General features: G+C 37.3%; 1 protein-coding gene across 1 annotated transcript in view; it reads left to right on the top strand.

The window, feature by feature from the left end:
• SLC5A8 (solute carrier family 5 member 8) overlaps positions 1–23808 on the top strand; it is a gene marked incomplete at both ends in the record, with an annotated part of 51470 nt that overhangs the window by 14159 nt on the left and 13503 nt on the right. Inside the window, 8 exons of the mRNA XM_081309309.1 lie at positions 569–636; positions 1596–1750; positions 4601–4741; positions 6789–6918; positions 10642–10730; positions 11605–11717; positions 13202–13269; positions 20099–20185. Coding sequence (XP_081165435.1) covers positions 569–636; positions 1596–1750; positions 4601–4741; positions 6789–6918; positions 10642–10730; positions 11605–11717; positions 13202–13269; positions 20099–20185 — 851 coding nt within the window. The remainder of the gene's footprint in view (positions 1–568; positions 637–1595; positions 1751–4600; positions 4742–6788; positions 6919–10641; positions 10731–11604; positions 11718–13201; positions 13270–20098; positions 20186–23808) is intronic.

Genomic DNA, 23808 nt, shown 5'->3' with positions numbered 1-23808 from the left:
AAATTTATTTATATTCCTGTCTCCTCTACCCAGTTTCCTTCCTCTCTCATTGGTAGCTAATTTTTCTGTTTGTTTTAGATTTTTATCCTTCCATTTCAAAAATGTAACAAAGACTTCACTTCTCAGATAAATAGGATCAAACTATATAGACTTTTCTCCATCTAAGTCCCATTTTAATAAGCATGTATCTTTCAAGGATTGGCAAAATCATATGTCTATCTGAACCACGTCTACTGGGGAAAGATAGTAAATATCTTGACCCCTTTCAGTCTGAACAGATACTTCACAGTATCAGTTTCTTAGATTAGATACAACATACATGCTTTTCTACATATTAAACTTAGCAAATGTTGGATCTGGGTATGGTGTCTGAGAGTAGAATTTACAACCATGTCCATTAACTCATCAAATATAATTTGTGTGACATGAGATTTTTTTTTTTCTAGTTTTAGGCAAGTGGGTATAGAGGTAGGTTCTCAGTCAGTGAGATCATGTTCCTCCATGATAATTTTTGAGAAGTGTTGTTATGCATATTTCAGTTATGTATGCATGCTCTTTTCTTCTACAGTCACAGGATTTGATCTGTGGGGCGCGGTAGTGGCAACTGGGGTGGTCTGCACATTCTACTGCACGCTGGTATGTCAAATATATTATTTCCCCTTTTAATCTACTTACTTGATTTGCAAAATTGAAATTTCTAGTAGTTGTGTACTGCAATATGGTTGTTCATACTTACTCTTTTGTTCCTGAGTACCCCAGTCTAACTTTGGTGAGAAATATTGGCTTGGGGTAAAATTTGATTCTTTGTAGAACATGGATTAAACTGAAAATTTTTTCTTTCATATGTCCTGTGGCATTGGTTCCTATTATCTCCTGATTCTTCCTTACTGCTATTAAATTATAGCTTTTCTCAGCACAGAAAACTATGATAACTTACCATTGTCCATAGGGAAGAGTGACAAAATATGTAAAAAAACTTTATGGTAGGACACTGGTATTAGCACAGGTGCTGATCCTTAGCACTGGTGAAAATCTTATGGGATCTTGGTATTCTAGGTATCAACCCTTTAGTTATTGGATATCGTAGAAGATGTGGTCCTCAGGCAGGGGCTTATGAAGCTCAGGTCATAGGAGCTAGAAAGGCTTGTGAAAAAAGGATTTTAGTATTTCAACAACCAATATGGGTGCATACTGATTGGAAATCAGCCCTGCTTATAGGATAAATTCCACAATGTTGACTTATGCAATTCAACTCTGAATTTGCTTCCTAACAATCTGCCCATGCCACTTCACTTCACTCTAAAATACATATCTCCCCACATTCACGGGCCATGTAGTATGACCAGTCTATGCTTTTGCCCAAGCTATTTTCTGTAATGGGAGAACTTTCTATCTTTGCATGTGCTTATGCCTGAAAGCTTGGCTTAAATAGCTCCTTAATTTTAAAGATTCTCCCAACCTGATCATCTCTCTTGAGTGCATTTCTTGTTCATGATCCATGTTTGCTTCACTTTTGTACAGCACAGTGTATAAGTATGTAGACACTTAATGATATTTTACAGAAGCATCAATCCCAATACACTTTTCCCTTGAAGGGCGGTCTTAAAGCAGTTATCTGGACAGATGTTTTTCAAGTTGGAATCATGATAGCTGGATTTGCATCTGTGATTATACAGTCTGCAGTGATTCAAGGTGGCATCAATGGGATTTTAAATGATGCCTATAATGGTGGAAGATTAAACTTCTGGAAGTAAGTTGCTATTTACCTCTTGGTTAACAGTTAACAGAATATACCTTTTGTTTTCCCTTTATTGAAATAGTAGGTTTATATTAGAAAGCAAGCTAACAAACAACTAATGATGTGATGCAGCAAGTTGAAACTGGCGAGTAAATGTGTGAGAATCCCACCAGCTTTATAGGTGGTTAAAGTAGTCATATGGTTCTTAGTTGCCTGGTGTTAGGATAATACTTCCTTCTGAAAAGAAAAAAGAAATTATTTTCTTGCAGACAACCAAAGTCTGGAACAGGTTGAAAAGTGAAATAAGGTGATAAGGGAAAAGATATTGGAAAAATAAGAAAAGAATGTCTCTTGGGAGACAAATACTAAAAGGCAGCGATTCCTTTTTGATCATTCTTCATTTCAAACATTGCCAAGGATTTCTCTTTTGAATTATCTTGGCAATATGTAGTATGTTAATATGACATATTATTACTATACATTATTATTTTAGGTATGTGCCCCTGTATATTATTTCTGAAAATTGATTAGAAAAGTTATGGCTGATGCCTCAAGTGACAGTGTAGCACAGAATATAATATGTCTTAAACAGCTGTGCTGTTTAAAAAAAAAAAAGTGGAAGCCAGGTACAGTGGCACATGCCTATAATCCTAGTTACCTGGCCGACTGAGGCAAGAGGGTTGCAAGTTAAGGATATCTTGGACAACTTTGTGAGACTTTGTCTCAGAAATATTTTTAAAGGGCTGGTTATAGCTCAGTGGCAGAACAGTTGCATAGCATGTGCAAGGCCCTAGGTTTGATCCCCAGAAGCATATATACATACATGAATAAGAATCATGGAAAATTAAGATATTTCAACCCAAAATCAAAACATGGCCATTTTGACTGATAGATAGCCATTTAGACTACAATGGAGAAATGAGAGTTTCCCCAAAGTAAACCTGGGTTGTGCTCACCAGAAGAGGGGGGAATGGAGGCCAGGAGCTGGAAACAATGGCAACTTAGGAGATTTGATTATTCCTGAACCTCTTCCTAGAAGGCCAGGCTGAAACCAATCATTTTCTGCAAGATAAATGTCACTTTATGCAAAGAATACACATCTCTGTCATTGAAGTGATAGTTTATACATCGATACGAGATTTTTAAAAAAATTTTTTTAGTGTTGATAGACTTTTATTTATTTATATAGGTGCTGAGAATCAAACCCAGTGCCTCACTCATACCAGGCAAGGGTACTACCACTAAGCCACACAGCACCAGCCCTCAATACGAGATTTTAAAAAATTAAATTAGATGTTTTGGTGACCTTAACTTGGAAGATTGCCAACCATTAAGTAATAATGAAAAGCCCTATTGTAATTCAGAATTCTCAAGTGTTTTCCTTCTTATTCTGAATTGTTTTGAGAATATGGTGGACACAATGTCATTCTGAGATGAATGAAGAAAAGGATGAAAATCACAGAATTGGGTGTTGGAAATCTTGAGGGAACTCAGATAGCTCATTGACTCCTTTTGAGTATTGATTTCCATTAGCTAATAATAGGCGTTAAAGTAGTTATGGTTCTTAGTTGCCTAATAATAGGTGGTCTGTGGGAGAAATAATTAGCTGGTCTGTGGGAGAAAGGGCCAATGTTCTTAGAGTTTGATATTAAATGTTAGACAACAGAATAGAGGCTCTCACATTTCCAAAGAAATGCTCAAATATGTATAAAGTCACAACGCTTTACTCAACTGATTTCAAATGTGAGATTTGAAATAGATTTGCAGAATTTTATAATTTTCATGAAGTACCCATAAAAGCTAATTGTGAAGAAAGTTTTAAAATTTATATTATGTGTCACAAATGAACAGAATCCCTCCATGATAATATATTAAAAAGGTTTAAGAGATATTTCAAACAAAGAAGTTAAGCTTTCTTTTTTTAAAAAAAAATTTTATTAGTTGGTGATGGATCTTTATTTATTTATATGTGATGCTGAGTATAGAACTCAGTGCCCCACATATGCTAGGCAAGTATTCTACCACTGAGCCAAAACCCCAGCCCCATGTTAAGCTTTCTTTCTGTTTTTTTTTTTAGAGAGAGAGAGAGAGAGAGAGAGAGAGAGAGAGAGAGAGAGAGAATTTTAATATTTATTTTTTAGTTTTCGATGGACACAACATCTTTGTTTGTATGTGGTGCTGAGGATCGAACCCGGGCCACACACATGCCAGGCGAGCGCGCTACGCTTGAGCCACATCCCCAGCCCCATGGTTAAACTTTCTTTATAACAACATTTTGGACTTATGTACATGTTATTAAGTAGTTCTAAACTATTAATATTTAGCTTGTGCACACAATAGTTTAAGAAAATATGATTATAATGACATATGTTACTTTTAGCAAGTGAAAATCTTTAAACTGTATTTCTTGAGCATGAATATAAACTAAAACTATGACTGTACATGTACTAAAAGAGGAATTATATACACAAAATCTGTTAGTTTTGTGTTCACTTCAGTACTATATTTATTGCTGTGGTGCACTTAGGAATACCTCTCTCTGTCTCTCTCCTGTGATTGCAGTATGGCAGACTTCATTTACAATAGTTTACTAAGACCACGGGAGAAAAACTTATCTAAATGCTTAGAATGATCAGAACATTCCTTTCTCTATAATCCTATCTTGAATTTCCAAATCTCTTAAAACAACAATTTTTATTTCATGGAATTTAAGTTAGAAATATTTCTATCTTTTATATTACTTAATAAATTTGTACAACCTTGTGTATGTCTAGAGATATATGTATCCAAAAATAATCTAGAAAGATTTTCTTTAGTCCTTTGTCAATAATTCAAATTTGTTTTCTGCTTCTTTTCATTTAGCTTTAATCCTAACCCTCTGCAAAGACACACGTTCTGGACAATTATTATAGGAGGGACTTTCACATGGACCAGCATCTATGGTACCAACCAGTCACAAGTACAGAGATACATTTCCTGTAAAAGCAGATTCCAGGCAAAGCTGTAAGCCAAACTGTGGTGTATGAATCATTAATAACTATTAATTGTGGGAACTCATTTCATAAGTCAAATTTAGCTCAAGTTTAAATCTTAAGTGTCATGAAATTCCAGGAGATAAATTATATACTTGATTACAAAAGGACCAAGCAGAACAAAGTGGTACTGTATGTTTAAAATTAGATATTTGAAAGTATTTATGTCAATTATTAAATAAAACAAACTTTATCAAATAAATAAGCAGTTCTTATGCATCCATTTCTATAAGGATGTATAGGGGATGAAATATAAATATATGGCCCTTGTCATAAGGGAACATAATATCAAGTATATAAAAATGAAATAATACTAGAGAGATATAATAGTTCCATGAAACAATATAACAGAAGAAATGTTCCAATGTCTAAAAAGTGCAAGTATCTGTATCTTATCTCCAAATCATCAAAATTATACTCACTCTAATGTTCAAACACCTCCCTCTTTCATATCTGAATTTAATGCTGTTAGAACCAAATTGTTTTATTAAACTTTAATAATATTCAAATAGCTTGATTATCCACGTTATTGTTCCTTATCAATCAACAGCAGTAGGCCTTGGCACCAGTATTAGAAATCAGTGGAAACAGGTCTCCTGGGTCAGATAGTCTTCTTGTTTAGGAGACTTATTGGGTTATCTGAAGGAAATTGATTCAGTTATAAAATTGGTTTCATATTCAAAAAGAAACCAAAGAGGAGTCTGTACACAATTACTTTAGGAGAAACCTTGGCTCTAACACAGATTAGAAGTCCAACAGACTATCATATATATACATATAAATTATATTATTTTAAAACTTAAAATGCCAGAATTCCTAAGCTCACCTTTGAGGAATTCCATACCCTGTTATTAAATCCACATTCACATAGACCTTTCATTGTGGAGTTTTCCAAAGACTTAGATAATTTCTAAATTAATTTACTCTGAAAAACTGACTCCTGACTTCATACCTTTGAGTAGAAATAGAATTTTTTTTTTTGAATTTTGTTTTTTTTTCCCCAACTACACTGTATTCTTAATCTATTTGGAATTTTTAGGTCCCTAAATGCATGTGAGCAAATCAACCTTATTTACCAACATGGGGAATGAGGGTCACCAACCCGATCTGAGGCCAGCTGCCATCCTGTAGTCTTTGCTCTAGACAAGATGGAAGCCCTGGCCCTGCTGGCCTTACTACCCTGTGCTTTTGTCGAAATCCCCCTATCTACCTGTAACACCTTCCCACTCTTCTCCACCTGCCCAGATTATGATCATCCATTCTGCCAAGTCAACAGGAATCTCCACCCACCCTCTACCTTCACATTAAAACAGCTGAAGTAGAAAAAGGAATTAACACTTACTAGACCCCACCATATATGTGCCAAGTACAGTATTTTACAAAACTTTCCATGAGAAGTATGGTATTTCTTACACTCATTTCATAAAATTAGAAACTGAGACTCAGAGAGACTAAGTAATTTGTCCAGGATCATTCAAGCAGCCAACAATTCGAGAAGGGTTATAAAGTCATGGCTGAGCTTGACTTGGGAAGAGCCTGTTCAGGGAATACAAGGTTTTCTTTCATACTTAAATGGGTGGTCTTATGAACTACATTGAAACAAGTTTGGTGAGTAGCTATATAAATGTTAACCATACTTAGTAGTTTATAATTACTTTACTTTTAAAGGGAAAATGCGTAACATTTACTGCTCTGTTGCCTATTAAAATACTTACTTCATGACATGAGGACCCAAACTAGTATAATTGGATACCATTATAAAGCTACCAATGCCCATGGAATTCCAACTAAGAGGCAACTCTTATTCAATGGAAAACATCAACTGTTATAAATATTTCCAGATATATGTTGAAGCAGAAGATCAGACTAAACTTTTAAAAGTAGAATTCATTAACCAAAAAATAATGTACATTTGTTGAATATTATCTCGAAGCTCTCTTCTGTTAGAGCAACAGTTTTCTTAATCTTGGGAATAGAAATTACAGTTTCAATTTAAGGCTCTGTTTTCCCTTCTTTAGGTCTCTCTACATCAATCTTGTGGGACTCTGGATAATCCTCGTCTGCTCAGTATTTTGTGGGCTTGCCCTGTATTCCAGGTACCATGACTGTGACCCTTGGACAGCCAAGAAAGTGTCTGCAGCAGACCAGGTTTGACGCTGTGTCTTCTTCACACATGCATTAGAAACATTATAAAAGCATATCTGTCAGGGGGAGGAAGAGTCCTTGTCTTCATAGGAAAGAGCAAATGGGCACAATTTTACCATATTTCAAAAGCATTTGGCCAAAATGTATTTTAGCAGATAGAGCAAAAATGAAGACTGCTGAATCTAACATTAAAATGTTGAAATACCTGGAAAAATTTTAGGCCTAGGTGTTAAATAGAAATAACTCAGGGCTAGGAGTAGAAATGTAAACATAGTTGAAAAAAAGTCTATACACAAACTGTGGTCCTGTGGAACATTTGGTGGGTGATGTTAGATTGCTTACTTATAACCAATTTATCTTCTGGTTTTTAAATCATAGAGAAACAGATCTCGTAAGTAAACATGGGTTGAATACTAACATGCTTCATTTAATTCTCAGAAGCCTGTAATTCTAATTTTATAGATGATAAAATGAATTTCAGAGAGGCTAATAAATAAGAATAACTAGGAGTGCTTAGCAGATACTATGGGCCAGGTACCATCACGGGTGCTTTATATAAATTTTAATTTTTTTTATTTTTGCAGCTGTGCTCTGAGTTATGGACTATATTATCTCCCTTTCAAAGATGAGGAAACTAAGGTAGAGAGGAGTTAAAGTAACTAGCTTGTAAATCTGGAGCCAGGATTCAAACCCAGACAGGCTGCCACTGGAGTCCTGTGAACCTCTGTGCCATGCATTGTCTTTCAAAGAGTGTAGCTAGAATTCAAACTCAAGAGTACCTGACTCCAAAAAGCCTGTGTTCTTGCCAAAATTACTAAGACTTGCTTTACATCCAGCATCCAGGGGCCTCATAGGATGAAAACAGACTCAATTTTATGTGGATGCAAATGCATTATTTAGTTCAAGAAAAATGCATCTTTGTGGAATGATTAAATGACAGCCTCTTGAAGCTGCATGTCTCAACCCCATTTTTTCTGTGCTTTCCTATTTTTTATTTTTATTTTTTTATTGGTTGTTCTAAACATTACAAAGCTCTTGACATATCATATTTCATACATTAGATTCAAGTTGGTTATGAACTCCCAATTTTACCCCAAATAGAGATTGAAGAATCACATCGGTTACACATCCACATTTTTACATAATGCCCTATTAGTAACTGTTGTATTCTGCTACCTTTCCTATCCTCTACTATCCCCCCTCCCCTCCTCTCCCATCTTCTCTCTCTACCCCATCTACTGTAATTCATTTCCCTCCATGTTTGTTATCCCATTCCCCTCACAACCTCTTATATGTAATTTTGTATAACAATGAGGGTCTCCCTCCATTACCATGCAATTTCCCTTTTCTCTCCCTTTCCCTCCCACCTCATGTATCTGTTTAATGTTGATCTTTTCTTCCTGCTCTTCCTTCCTGCTCTGTTCTTAGTTGCTCTCATTATATCAAAGAAGACATTTGGTATTTGTTTTTTAGGGATTGGCTAGCTTCACTAAGCATGATCTGCTCTAGTGCCATCCATTTCCCTGCAAATTCCATGATTTTGTCATTTTTTAGTGCTGCGTAATACTCCATGGTGTATAAATGCCACATTTTTTTTATCCATTCATCTATTAAAGGGCATCTGGGTTGGTTCCACAGTCTAGCAATTGTGAATTGTGCTGCTATGAGCATCGATGTAGCAGTATCCCTGTAGAACGCTCTTTTAAAGTCTTCAGGGAATAGTCCGAGAAGGGCAATAGCTGGGTCAAATGGTGGTTCCATTCCCAGCTTTCCCAGGAATCTCCATACTGCTTTCCAAATTGGCCGCACCAGTTTGCAGTCCCACCAGCAATGTACAAGAGTATCCTTTTCCCCACATCCTCGCCAGCACTTGTTGTTGTTTGACTTCATAATGGCTGCCAATCTTACTGGAGTGAGATGGTATCTTAGGGTGGTTTTGATTTGCATATACCTAGAAGGGTCTATGCTTAACCCCATTTTAACTTGACCTGTTTGGTAAACATTCCCTCTGAAGTTCTCATATACCCTGAAGATGGAGGCACTTTTTTTGTTATGTTCTTTCAAATCAAGAACTTTTTGATTTTTGTCAGTATTTATCATCTATGGTTTATATCACGAAGACAAACAAGGATTTAAAGAATGTTTTCAATATGCATTTCCCTTACCCTGGGACAAAAAACAAAACAAAACAAAAATAAACAAACCAAAAAACTCCAAAACATCTTACCTTTGAGACTCCTTGTTATGCACTATATTCAAAGCATCTTGCTTGTTTCATCTGGAGAACTCTTGCTGAGACCACCTCTCCCACCAACAACACCACAATAGATGCTTCTAGTACTGTGTTATTAGTTAAGAATGAATTCAACTAGGACATTCACTGAGGACACAATACTGATTAGACAGAGTCAGTGGATGATCAGATCAAATGTTATCCTCAGAAGTGCAAAGATATGTCTCCACTATGCTGATGGTCCACAGCCTGGGCAAGCATAGCTAGTGCCTAGATTTAATTTTACTATTTTCTTGCCTAGCAACCTTATCTCATCGATTCTACCTATACCTGAGGGAGTCATTCAGAGTATGAAGGGATCATATTGATAATTTGGGGGGGAAAATTGATCATAAGGTAAAAAATTTTGGACCTCATTATGATACTAATGATAGATATTTTACTTTTGCTAATGAGTAAAACTCATTAAAGTTAAACTTTTAAAAGTATCTTGGGAAAATTGGGTCTTGATTTCATTTGGGAAAAAGTTTTTTCTTTCTTTTTTTTGAGAATAAAGAATTTATAAGCTTTGGAGAAGGTGAAGAAAGTATTCTTAAAATAACAGAGATCTTTTCAATAGTGGAGAAAGGTCTTCCATATCCCATCCATACACTGTTGCTAAAAGAAACCATGCTGATAAGATAGAGCATGACTTCTATTCTGCACTGTGGGACAAGTAATCAATAAAGGCTCAATGCAAATGAAGGATACTTTCTATCAAATTGTCCACTTAGGACTCTTTTGATTAAAAAAGTAATTTTTCAGAAAGATGATCAAGTAATAAATATAGTCCTAAAGTCACATACCTGTTCATCCTTATTTAATATTTATTTTAAACATTTACATTATCAGAAAGCACTTGGTATCAATAACTTTCTGTAAAGAACACATTTCAGAGATTTTCGAGGTCACACTCTACCCATCACTATGTGCAAGTCAAATTTGGTCTTTAGTCTTGAGCAGTGACTGAAGTTCATTAAATAGCCTTGAGGTATCAAACAAAGAGGATGCTACTTTCTTAAACACAGATATGTGTAAAATGTTTCCTTAAGAATGTCTCTTACTATTTCATAAACTAAGAGCTGCTTTTATTGAGCATTTATTATATTCCATGTTCTATTCTAAAAGATCTACCTAGATTATGTAACTTACCTTTTTCAGTATCTCTATGCGTTATTATTATATTACCCTTTTTAGAAATGGCGGAACCTAGGTTCGGAGAAATTAAGTAACCCAAACCATACCTATCTGACTCCATAGCTTGTGTACTTAACTATCGTCTTTTGTTTCTTTAAGTGTTAGCAATTAAAGCTATTAAAGTTTTATGTGTTTGAAAATTTTTGTTATGTGAAGTAGCTCCTTCTATTTATGAAAAAAAACACAGATACATTAGATATTCATTGATTTTATTCAATAACAAATAATTTTTAGGCATAAATTTTGGAATTTTTCAGCTCATGCCATATCTGGTACTGGATATTCTACAAGATTATCCGGGAGTTCCTGGACTTTTTGTGGCCTGTGCTTACAGTGGAACACTGAGGTATGAACTATGACCCTGTGAGCATATTATTTCCTATAGGCATCTTTCTTTTCTTGTCAGTTACTTTGGGTGAAAAAGCTTCATTCTAGACATGACACAGATGACCCCAAACAGGCAAACTTATCCATGTACCCTCTCTTGTTGGTCTGACTCTCTTATCTCCGTGGAGTAGCACCCTTTGCCATCAGACCCCACTTTCAACCTGGCTTCTGATCTCTAATATACCATAGCATATCCTATAGGGTCACAGAAATGATCACTTGAAGGTTCCTTTCACTGATCATCAAATATGGGTGCCTATAGTCATGTTTAAAACATGCATGTGGCTGAAGCATAGTCAACTGACAAATTAGAATTAGATTTCTTACTCACATGTTGAATAATATTCACTGTATATATACTCTTGTGTTTTGTTATTGAACTTACTAATTGAACTTTCTTCTTATGTTTGCTCCAGGGGATTGTTATCATCAACATGTACAGTATATGTTAATAAATTAATAAGATTGATATTTAGGGCATATATTACTGAGGATTGAGGACAGTCTTTTCTATGTACAAAAATATATTTTAATATTGTTATAAGATAAAACTGAGTAATATATGTAGATTCTTTTTATAGACAGAGGGTTAACAGGAAAGTAGAGGAAACATTAACTTATCCTTTCTCTTTTACTGTTTAGCCTGTGGTGGTTGTTTGAATCATTCTTGGATGATAACAGCTTCCAGAAAGAGGATGCTGTGATCACTGAAGATAACTTGGCAATCTGGTTACATTTTAGAAGTGTCAATTTGCTTCCTTCTTTTTTATTCCCACCAAAAGTATTTTTAAAAATTAAAATATTATGACTTAAAAGATTTTTTCCCCTTTCAGCACAGTGTCTTCCAGTATTAATGCCTTAGCAGCTGTAACTGTGGAAGATCTGATCAAGCCTCGCTTCCGGTCACTCTCAGAGAGGTCTCTGTCTTGGATTTCCCAAGGAATGAGTAAGTTTTTATATTCACAATTCCATTGTAGCTCAGAGATTACTTTTTTGAGGTATTAGAAATTCTTTTCCTCTGAAGAAATATAGTACCTCTGAGTGTGTGTGTGTGTGTGTGTGTGTGTGTGTGTGTGTGTATTTCCTATGGCTTAATGCAGACATGACCATATTTGTAACCAAGATTTGGGAGATACTTCAAAGGTTTAATTGTTGGTGGATCATCCAGAACAATTCCCAGGGATCTATTTGGCTGTCCTTGATGATGATTAATAACAAATCAGCTTGCTAACATATGTCAGATTTTCAATCTTTTTTTCATTAATTTTTAATGGTTTTATGAACTCATTATGTTGGTAATAAGCTTTAAGGACATCATAAACAAGAACAGGACAGATAATTTGAATGTTTTTTCAATAATTTTGACCATAATGGTGACTGTTCATAACCTATCAAATGGAGAAGAATCAAGCTAAACATATTGGAAATACTATTTATATCAGGACTGAGAGGCACTGAAAAATCATTGCAATAGAAACTCTTTTCAGATAATTAATGTACTTAGCAAAGGAGTGGGTACTAGTATAAATAAGATAGGATAACAAAACATAAGGAATGTATTCATTTTACATGATAAGAAATTTCCCATTCATTTTTTTCTATATTTTGAATTTGAGCATGGGAAATTATATGGTAATTTCAGGTAATTTTTGCTGGATGGATTTTTCAAAATAAGAAATTTGAGGGAATAATAGTTTCCTAGTTCTCAAAGCAACAGATGTACCTGGCGAAAATATGGAAAATACCAAAAATCAAAATAAGAAAAAAAAAATCCCATGGTCTGCACAGCCGGACACAACTGGTGGTGGCTGGAGAATTTCCATAAAGAAGTTTAGATAAAAATAAGTTGGTCGAAGAGGAAATCTATTTTTCTTGAAGTGACCTTGCTTTGCAAGTTTAACAAGAAAATCTTGGGGATGCTAATGGAGATTATGAGGGCCTAAGATTTCAATCCCCTGGTGTGGATTGCCCCTTCCCAGGAGAAATGAATGCCGAAGGTCAGCAGAGTCCAATTTCTGATGTTTTATGAGTCTCCTCTCCTGCCTTATTGTCTGGATCAGAGATCTGGCAGGCTGAACACAGAAACCTGAGCCTTTCTTTATAGACAAATGTTTATGGAGGATTAAATTAATAACACAATAGTTCTTAGTTTTAAAATCCCTGTAGTTAATTCTAGGGATTCTTTTCTTATGTAATCTACTGATATAACTAATCCTGAGACACAATAGAAGGGCTTTATTTGTCCTGTTTGTACCTTGCTGATCTTGTAGGAAAATACCTCTTTCCTTGTTTTGCTGGATCCAAGGCGTGTGGCCCGTCTTTCCTTAGTCATATTGTTCACTTTGATTCAGAAATGCAGTAGCCTATTTTATTGACAATTCAAGTTATCTGGGTCGAAATTTTACCCTGCCTCTTAAATCATGCATCTAGGTGTGCTGTATGGAGCTCTGTGTATTGGAATGGCTGCTCTGGCTTCACTCATGGGAACTTTGTTACAGGTAAGAGCTGACCCCCAAAGGTTAAAGTCTTAATCACTAAATTCTTTTTTTTTTTTTAATGTTCATGTGATCATCCTTCCAGACTTTTCTCCAAATATATATCTACACATGGATGTATCAAGGGATAGAGATGACTAAATTATTTAATACAAAAATTGAAATTGAACTTTTTATTTTGAGATACCTGCAGATCCACATATAATTGTAATACATAATTCAGAGAGATTGCGTATGTCTTTCACTGGGTTTCCCTCAATGGTCATATCTTGCACAAACATCTTGCAATGGGAACTTCTTGATTGGACCACATCACAGCCAGGATGGTGACATTGGTACAGTGAGGATACAGAACAATTCCATCACCACAAGGACCCCTCCAACAGGGGTCACCTTCACAGCCACACCTACTTCTCTCTGGTCTCACTCCCTCCTTGACCTTTAGTAATTGCCATTCTGTTCTCCAGTGCTATATTTTGTTAGGTCAAGAATGTTGTATAAATTCAATCGTATTGTCTGTAATCCTCTGAGGTCTTCCTGGTTCTTGGTCTTAAAAGTGAATGTTGATAGAAACCTGGAAATTTTCGTACTATGTGATGCGACTTTGGACCTTACAACGTCTATCTCAGCTGTCTTTCCCTGATACCACTTCAGTAGCATGAGGGAGAGTACTGCATCATTGCCACTTGGAGGTAGAAGTCCAGGTTCCCCACTTGGCCCAGTTAGCTCTTCAGGGAGGAGCTCGTTGATATGCTGGTGTGTATGCTCCATAAAGCATACGCATGTGGTGGCATTAAGATTAAAGATAGGCCATAGGCACTTAAGTGTCTTGCAGGATGGATACTATGTGTCACTTAACAGGGTAATACAACCTGTCCCTGGGAGTTTCCAGTCCTGGCTCAGGGACTTCCAGCAGACAAGGCTACCTCAGCACAGATGCAACTGTCCTAAACCTTAGAAAAAAAATTTACCCTTGCCCAGTAAATGATCCAGACTGAAGACAGATAGAAGAAGGGGGAGAGGATCTCCCAGACTCTGAGAATGGTCTCTGGATGGACACTCTCCCAATTGGTCTGACCCTTGAGTGTATTTGGCCCATGCCACTGGCTGGCTTTTGCTATCTTTTTTTTTTCCCCTGCTATCTTGTAAGAGCACTGTAAAACCCTTCATCACCTATGTCTTGTCTTTTCACTATTTAAGTCACAAACAAAAGAGATCATGGGGATCAAGTTGTGCATTCTTAACATTCTTATTCAATAGAATCCCAATTGAAAAATAGTGTAAGTGACATATTTCGTTTTATCTATCTAAAAGGGTTTTTTTTTTTAAAAAGGCCCAAACTTCAAATTTAGTATTTATACATGAAAAAGAATTAGACTGTGTAAACAGGAAATGTGTATTATGGTGAATTTCACTACTAATAATAAAGTCCTCAAAAGAAAAAAAAAAGCACTGTAAGAGAGTACCTAAGACCCATCTTTAAGGCAAATTGAATAGAAGGGGAGAACTCGCCCTTGAAGAAGTGGGTTAACTAGGACTACCCAATGGCAATTAGGATGGAATAACTAAGTGAGCAGGTGAGTACTAACCCTCATTTCTATGGGAGTAATCAGAGTAGCTGGGTACTGTCTCTGATCAAGCCATCTGTGAAATCCTGTGGAATGTTCACAGTGAGTGATTTTTGTTCTGCTTTCTGGTCTGTTGCTGCCTCTTGTGCATGCCTTTGCTGTGGAAAGTGCCACCAGGCAAAACCTGCCACTGTTGTTACTAAGACCACTCTGGCCCTAGTAAGGGCAGACAGTCTCCAAAGAGGAGGATGGTATTTATTCCAGGAGGATGTCTTGAAGCTGGGGTTATAACACCAGGGTCCACTCTCCAGGCCTCCCCAGGCCCATTGCCCACGGAAGGAGACCCATCCAGTCATGTGAAATAAGGACGGAGCAATGTCTTTCGGCAGTAAAATGTTGAAGGGTGCTCCCAGATTGGCTCATCTCCAACAGACCTCATGAATTCTTCCTGATTATACTTAAGCAGACAGGGCCCATCCACCCACCGACCCAGACAGCTGAGCACCAATTTTCCCATCTACTAGAAGATGACTTCACTGATAACATTGCTGCCTTATACCTGGGAGGGTTGCACAGACCAACCCATCAACCCTGACTACATTGCCACCTGGTAAAGGCCTTTACTGGTGTAATTGCCCAGTAGTCTCTTGAGCCTCCTCCACCACTGTTTGCATAGCCTCCAACTCCTAAGTAAACAGCTGTTGAGACTGGCAGGCATTTGAGATGGACAAGGCTCAAACTTTGGCTTGGACCATACCCAAGATCAAGCATCTTTGATATCACCCCCTAGCACACACAGTATCTCCAGACCTTACTGCTTGGTTTCAAGTCCTCTTAATCCTCCTGACTCACTCCCACTTCATTACTGCCATTGCTTTGTAATGAAGCAGTTCCAAGTCTGCTACTACTGGGTCTGTTCAACTCCTTCTACATCCTCATGTGGCTATTTTTCCAAGCCCCAGTGTGCCCACTGCCTTTTCCAGTCCCAGGCAGTCTGATGTTTCACATCTAATTGTGCCTTCCCAGAGTATTCATTGATCACTTGGAATTGAAGTTATCGTCATCCTCTGCCATGGGTCATTTTGGTCACCTACCAGGGACCAACCTTTCAGCTTGCTACATGTGACTTCACTGGCCTTCTGCCACTCATGAACACCCTGAAACTACTTTTGAACCACAAACTTCCCTTACCATTGGCGATTCTGCCCTAGGTCTACAGCTGAACTCCCCTCTCCTTAATTGTTCAGCTGGACACTGGACCTACTCTATGCCCTCTGCTGATCATGCAGTTTGGTTCTTACCAGATTATTCTGAGGATGCCACTGACTCCTCCTCAGTGTGCTAACAGCAGATATGTTTGAGATTTGAATGGCCATGGAGTATACTTTCAAGTTCAGGTACTTTCTAAGTTATTGACCTCTTCAGGGTCAGGAGGTGGAATGTAGTACACTATGAGACTTATCGTGGCTTAATAACAACCATAAGCCCACTCAAGTGTCTTGCAGGATTAATACTATGTGTCACTTAGCACTATGATGCAACCTGGCCTGGGGATTTCCAAGAAACAAAATCCCCTCAGCAAATACAACTTTTATAAACCTTAGAACAAAGGTTACCGTTGCAAGAATAGCTTCAACTTCCTCTGTGAAAGAAATACCTAGTAACTATACTGAATGCATTTTGTATAAGAAAGAGAGAAGAATCCCCCAGATTCTGAAAATGGTCTCAGGATAGAGAACCTCTAGGTCAATTAATCATCTGAGCCCTTAAATATTTCTGTCCCATAATACCAACCTGCTCCCATTACCTAACTTGTAAGAATGCAGCTGGAATGAACTGCTTGAGGTGGTTTCTAAGACTCATCTTTTTTTTTTTTTTTTTTTTTTTTGGTGGGAGAAGGGGTACCAGGGATTGAGCTCAGGGGCACTTGACCACTGAACAATATCACCAGTCCTATTTTGTATTTTATTTAGAGACAGGGTCTCACTGAGTTGCTGAGCACCTCGCATTGCTGAGGCTGGCTTTGAACTTGCAATCCTCCTGTCTCAGCCTCCCGAACCTAATCTTTAATGTACAATGCAGTCAACCTCAGGGAAGCTGGTGAACTAAGACCATCCAATACCCCAAAACATGATAGGATAGGGTAGTGTCCACTGAAACCATGGCGGAGTTGGCTTTGTTCCTGCTATCCCTGGTGAAAGTCCTAATTCTCCACTAGGCTTTCTGTGTCATTATTTAACATAGGAGCACCCTGTTATAGGCAACCTACTTGGATTTTACTGGTATGGTTGTGAGTGGGGTGACAGTTTATTCTGTGGTGTTTGGATGGAAAGCAGCTCTTGGTGTCTGAGTTTTCTCTTTCTAGGCTATTCCTTTTCTTGTCTTGTGTTTACAGAGGGCAGGATTTTTTTGGAGTTTTTTTTTTTTTTCCTGTACCTAGATTTCTTTCTGGGTTGGCTGATTTCCTCAACTCTAAAACTGGGTATATAAAGCAAAAAGAAAACCCAGAGAATTCACCAGGTTGCTTGTCAGGCCCTGAGGTAGCCTGTCTGCCTTTCCTCACTTTTCAGATTCCTTTCATGTTCTTTTTCTTATGTTTAGTTTATGTATAATGTCCAGGATTTTTAGCTTTATTAGCAAGTGGAATAGAAAAGAATATGTCCACTCTATCTTCTTGGAAGTGAAAAAACCTATATTCCTTTTTTGTTGTTGTTTTGTTGTAACCTAAGGGTCCCTCTCCTCCTGCAGCATTTGTTACCTTTATTTTTTGCAGGGAGGGGGTACCAGGGATTGAACTCAGGGACACTCAACCACTGAGCCACATCCACAGCCCCATTTTGTATCTTATTTAGAGATAGAACTCACTGAGTTGCTTAGCACCTCACTTTTGATGAGGCTGGCTTTGAACTCAAAATCCTCCTGCCTCAGCTTCTGGAGCTACTGGGATTATAGGCATGTACCACTGAGTCCAACCTTATTAGCTTTATTCTTATGGAGAATTATTTTGGGTTGGAAAGTTCCCTCCTGCTTCTGGGGAGTTGTTGGGATGGAGAAGATAGCTGATCTTTGGAATGTTTTTTTGTGAACTTGGTGTGTACTTTGCCATCTTTAGTACATGTGCCCCAGCACTGGCCCCCTGCTCTGCCTAGAACAACCTTCCTTTATATCTCAACTGCTTAAGTCTTATTTATCCTTCGACTTAAACATTATTTATTCAAACAGACCTTTTCTGTTACCCAGCTAAGTTTGAGTTTGCTTATGCTAAATGTGACCAGAGTGCCAGCAATTCCTTTATCATCTCCATTATCATGCTTTATTGCAGGTATGTGTTTGACGTTTGTTTTACTAAGTGGTCTGTAATTTCTTGAGAGGGAGGATTATGTCATTGTTATTCACCATTGTATGGGACATCTGGTGCCTACTGCAGTGCCCAGAAAAAGTAGGCAGTTAGCAAATTCAGCTGGAATGTACCTATTTAGCTATTGGCACACAAAGACCCACTTCTCTGATCACCTTGGGTACTTTTTGACTCTATGGGCTCCCCCTCTGGGACTTTTGCACCTCTTTATGATCTAGAAACAAAGGTAAATGCTGAGCAAAGTTGGAGCCCTCCAGAATCTTGCTTCAATCCTCAGGCTTGGGTCTGTTCTGATTGGTTGCTGCTTTGAGCATACAAGTTGTCAAAATAGTTTGATTTTGTCCCTTATTATATGAGAAAATGAATTGGTACAGAAGTTCCAGGCCTATCAGCACACCTAACCATAATGAAATAAACTGATTCTGAGTGTGCTTTTCTCCAGCATTACTGCTGTTAGCTCTTATTGCGTTGCCCATTTTTTTCCAGTACTTTTGGCTCTGTCCTGATTGTATGCAGTGAGATGTTGTGGCAGAACCATTATAACCCCAAGCCAGTTCTTCCTGAATTCATTGCAAACCACCATCTTATTCCTCTATCAGATTCTTATTTAAATATCAGCCTTTATCCTGTCATAACTGGCTTCATGGGTTGTGTGACTATCTTTTGAATCTTCCGTGGAATCTGTCTCACAGCCTAATGGATTCTGCTGTGAACCCACTTCTGATTGCTTCCTTGAGTCCATATCCCCCTCAAACACCACTTCTCTCTCATCAGTTCCCACCCTTCTTTCTCTATCTCACAAGACAGTCTTTAAAATTTGCTTTAATCAAAGAGTACAGTGCATACCTTTTTAGCATTTCTTTGACTCGGTATTTTCTCTCTTTGATTCAGTCTTTTTTTTTTTTTATTCTCCTTTCCTATAGACAAACCAAAATGTCCTCAGTTTTTCCTTTTATGGTCTTGTCTATTCTTTATTTCTAATTAATATGTAAAGTTGTACATACTTATGGAGTTTCAATACATGTACACATTATGTAATGTTCAAATGAGGGTAAATATATTTATCCTTTCAAGTATTTACCATTTCTTCTAAGCTTTTGGGAAATATACAGTCCATTGTCATATCATTATCGATAGTCATTCTTTTTCTGTGCCACAGGATGCCAGAACTTATTTTTCCTATAAAACTCTAATTTGGTGCTTACTGACCAACCTTTCCTTATTCTTCCCTCCCCCCTACTCAGAAACACAATTGGGGATATGTATGTCTTGGAAGCTTCAGTTATTTGCATGTCGTCATGTTTCACATTGTCAATCTTTTTCACTCTCACGGTTTTAGCATCTCTACATCAAAGGAAATGTTACAGTTATCCAACTAGATTTTAAATATATTTCTGCCTCATTTGGTTCATCTTTGTTTTAGTCATATTTTTCATTCTAGTCCCATCCCTAGGGAACCAGATGAAGAATGGCACATGAGTTTCCTCCCCATCACTGCTCAACAGCAGTGCTTATCCACAGTCTTGCTTTGAGGAGTGTTTTGAGACTATCAGAGCAAAGCGAGCGCTGCCCGCCATCAGAATATCCTGTTCTGATGAAGCCACTTAGGACAGGATAACCTGTGACTTGGGCATCCATTCGAGGGCTCCCACTGTCTCGTGACTCTGTCTTCTTGCTTTTTGTTGCCTTTTTGGAGGATGCCTGCAGGAAGAGGTGGACAACTGAATTGAGAACCAGAAGTTTCCAAGTCCCAGTGACCTTTTGCCAATGACAAGGCTGCTGTGAACCCGATTCTGATTTTCAGGAGGGGTCGAATACTTCAAAATCTCGTTGTGATGAAATTACTTTGAAACATTTTGGTTTGGATTTGAAGCTGCTAATTGCTAACTTTATATTATTTTTGTAGGCAGCGCTCAGCATATTTGGCATGGTTGGTGGACCACTGTTGGGCTTGTTTTCTTTGGGCATTTTGGTTCCCTTTGCCAACTCAATCGTAAGTATAAAAAATGAATATGTGAAAAGTTTATTTTTCCAACGAAAGACGCAGTTTTACATCCCATTCTACCTGACCCCTGTTGTAACTATGTGGTTGCTTTGAGATCTGTCATTTGTTACTTGTCCTGGTGACTGAAATTACTCACTTGACTTTGATGCTTTGATGGAGGGTAGTGAAGGGCTATGCATTGGGACTTTGTGTGTATAAAGCTGAATAGAAACTTCAAGAATCACACAGTGAAAATTTAAGTATCCATGATGTAGCTAAAGGAGAAACAGTTTTCATGCATTTATTTTCTTGCCCTTCTTAAGAATTAATGGCTAGAATTTAAGGAAGGAGATGAGTAGGCTTATACATGAGAGTTTTAAGGACAATAAAACTGAGGATACCTGTGAGTAGTTATAATACAGGAAAGGGAAGTAATAAGATTTTCACCATAAAGATTGTACATCTGATAATTATAACTATACCTTCAAAACATGGTGTCTAGCCCATAAGAGGTGATTATAATTAGGAATATTATCCAGAAAGAGGTAATATCTCTGTTTTCTTACATAGTCATGTCTAGGCTTAGAATATAAATTTTATTTGGAATAAATGAAATATAAATTTATACTCTCAAAGCTACTTCTCTGAAAGGAGAAAGTTCACTGGTTCGGTTCTGCTATATGATGAAGTTCAGGAAAAAATAAGAATGTATGTGTACTTATGACAGATGTTTATAGAGTAACTATTGGACACTCAACATGCAGAATTATATTTTTCTTATAAGGCATTGGCAATTGGCAGATATTAATAAGGGCTGTTATCATTATTATTTTAATAAAATTATCAATGAAGTATCATGAAAAAGTTAGTTTGGTAGAAATTCACACAATTAAAGAGTACTGTGTGTCATGCTCAGGCAGTTTGAAGCTTTGATAAGATTCTTTGTATTATGAAATGCATAATGGTTTGTTGAGTGTCTGAGAAAAAAAGAAAGATCAGCTTTTGGTTCTTGACATTTTTTGCTACCACAAATGTCCTCCAAAGGAGCTGTAGATGTCTAAGTCCTACTTGCTTTTTTGAAGAGGAGGTGAGGAGAATAATATTTTATTTTTCTTCCCATAGAAGCATCTCTTCTTACTATAGATTATCCACCTTCCTTTTTTGGAATGTCTCTCTCTCTCTCTCTCTCTCTCTCTCTCTCTCTCTCTCTCTCTCCCCCTTCCCTTTTATTTATTTATTTATTTATTTATTTAATTTTATTTTTTTATTGGTTGTTCACAACATTACAAAGCTCTTGACATATCATATTTCATACATTAGATTGAAGTGGGTTATGAACTACCAATTTTACCCCAAATGCAGATGCAGAATCACATCGGTTACACAACCACAATTTTACATAATGCCCTATTAGTAATTGTTGTATTCTGCTACCTTTCCTATCCCCTACTATCTCCCCTCCCCTTCCCTCACATCTTCTCTCTCTACCCCATCTACTGTAATTCGTTTCTCTCCTTGTTTATTTTCCCATTCCCCTCACAACCTCTTATATGTAATTTTGTATAGCAATGAGGGTCTCCCTTCATTTCCATGCAATTTCCCTTTTCTCTCTCTTTCCCTCCCATCTCATGTCTCTGTTTCAAGTTAATCTTTTCTTCCTGCTCTTCCTCCCTACTCTGTTCATAGTTGCTCTCATTATATCAAAGAAGACATTTGGTATTTGTTTTTTAAGGGATTGGCTAGCTTCACTAAGCATAATCTGCTCTAGTGCCATCCATTTCCCTGCAAATTCCATGATTTTGTCATTTTTCAGTGCTGCGTAATACTCCATGGGGTATAAATGCCACATTTTTTTTATCCATTCATCTATTGAAGGGCATCTGGGTTGGTTCCTCAGTCTAGCTATTGTGAATTGTGCTGTTATGAACATCGATGTGGCAGTATCCCTGTAGCATGCTCTTTTAAGGTCTTCAGGGAATAGTCCAAGAAGGGCAATAGCAGGGTCAAATGGTGGTTCCATTCCCAGCTTTCCCAGGAATCTCCATACTGCTTTCCAAATTGGCCGCACCCGTTTGCAGTCCCACCAGCAATGTACAAGAGTACCCTTTTCTCCACATCCTCGCCAGCACTTGTTGTTGTTTGACTTCATAGTGGCTGCCAATCTTACTGGAGTAAGATGGTATCTTAGGGTGGTTTTGATTTGCATTTCTCTGACTGCTAGAGATGTTGAGCATTTTTTCATGTACTTGTTGATTGATTGTATATCCTCTTCTGAGAAGTGTCTGTTCAGGTCCTTGGCCCATTTGTTGACTGGGTTATTTGTTTTCTTATTGTCTAGTTTTTGAATTCTTTGTATACTCTGGATATTAGGGCTCTATCTGAAGTGTGAGGAGTAAAAATTTGTTCCCAGGATGTAGGCTCCCTATTTACCTCTTTTATTGTTTCTCTTGCTGAGAAAAAACATTTTAGTTTAAGTAAGTCCCATTTGTTGATTCTTGTTATTAACTCTTGTGCTATGGGTGTCCTATTAAGGAATTTGGAGCCCGACCCCACAATATGTAGATCGGAGCCAACTTTTTCTTCTATCAGACGCAGAGTCTCTGATTTGATATCAAGCTCCTTGATCCATTTTGAGTTAACTTTTGTGCATGGTGAGAGAAAGGGATTCAGTTTCATTTTGTTGCATATGGTTTTCCAGTTTTCCCAACACCATTTGTTGAAGATGCTATCCTTCCACCATTGCATGCTTTTAGCCCCTTTATCAAATATAAGATAGTTGTAACTTTGTGGATTAGTCTCTGTGTCCTCTATTCTATACCATTGGTCCACCCGCCTGTTTTGGTACCAGTACCATGCTGTTTTTGTCACTATTGCTCTGTAATATAGTTTGAAATCTGGTATCGCTATACCGCCTGATTCACACTTCCTGCTTAGAATTGCTTTTGCTATTCTGGGTCTTTTATTTTTCCATATGAATTTCCTGATTGCTTTATCTATTTCTACAAGAAATGCCGTTGGGATTTTGATTGGTATCGCATTAAACCTATAGAGAACTTTTGGTAATATCGCCATTTTGATAATATTAGTTCTGCCTATCCATGAACAGGGTATATTTTTCCATCTTCTAAGATCCTCTTCTACTTCTCTCTTTAGGGTTCTGTAGTTTTCATTGTATAGGTCTTTCACCTCTTTTGTTAGGTTGATTCCCAAGTATTTTATTTTTTTTGAGGATATTGTGAATGGAGTGTTTTTCCTCATTTCCATTTCAGAAGTTTTGTCGCTGATATACAGAAATGCCTTTGATTTATGCGTGTTGATTTTATATCCTGCCACTTTGCTGAATTCATTCATTAGCTCTAGTAGTTTATTTGTAGACCCTTTTGGGTCTTCTAAGTATAGAATCATGTCATCCGCAAATAGTGATAATTTAAGTTCTTCTTTTCCTATTTTTATGCCTTTAATTTCTTTTGTCTGTCTAATTGCTCTGGCTAGTATTTCAAGGACTAAATTAAATAGAAGTGGTGAGAGAGCGCATCCCTGTCTTGTTCCAGATTTTAGAGGGAATGCCTTCAACTTTTGTCCATTCAGAATGATGCTAGCCTGAGGCTTAGCATAGATAGCTTTTACAATGT

The sequence above is a fragment of the Spermophilus citellus genome (genome assembly GCF_964194105.1).
Source record: "Spermophilus citellus genome assembly, chromosome: 10".
NCBI lineage: Eukaryota > Metazoa > Chordata > Mammalia > Rodentia > Sciuridae > Spermophilus > Spermophilus citellus.
Note: the sequence above shows the minus strand (reverse complement) of the source record. Positions and strands in the feature narration are given on the sequence as shown.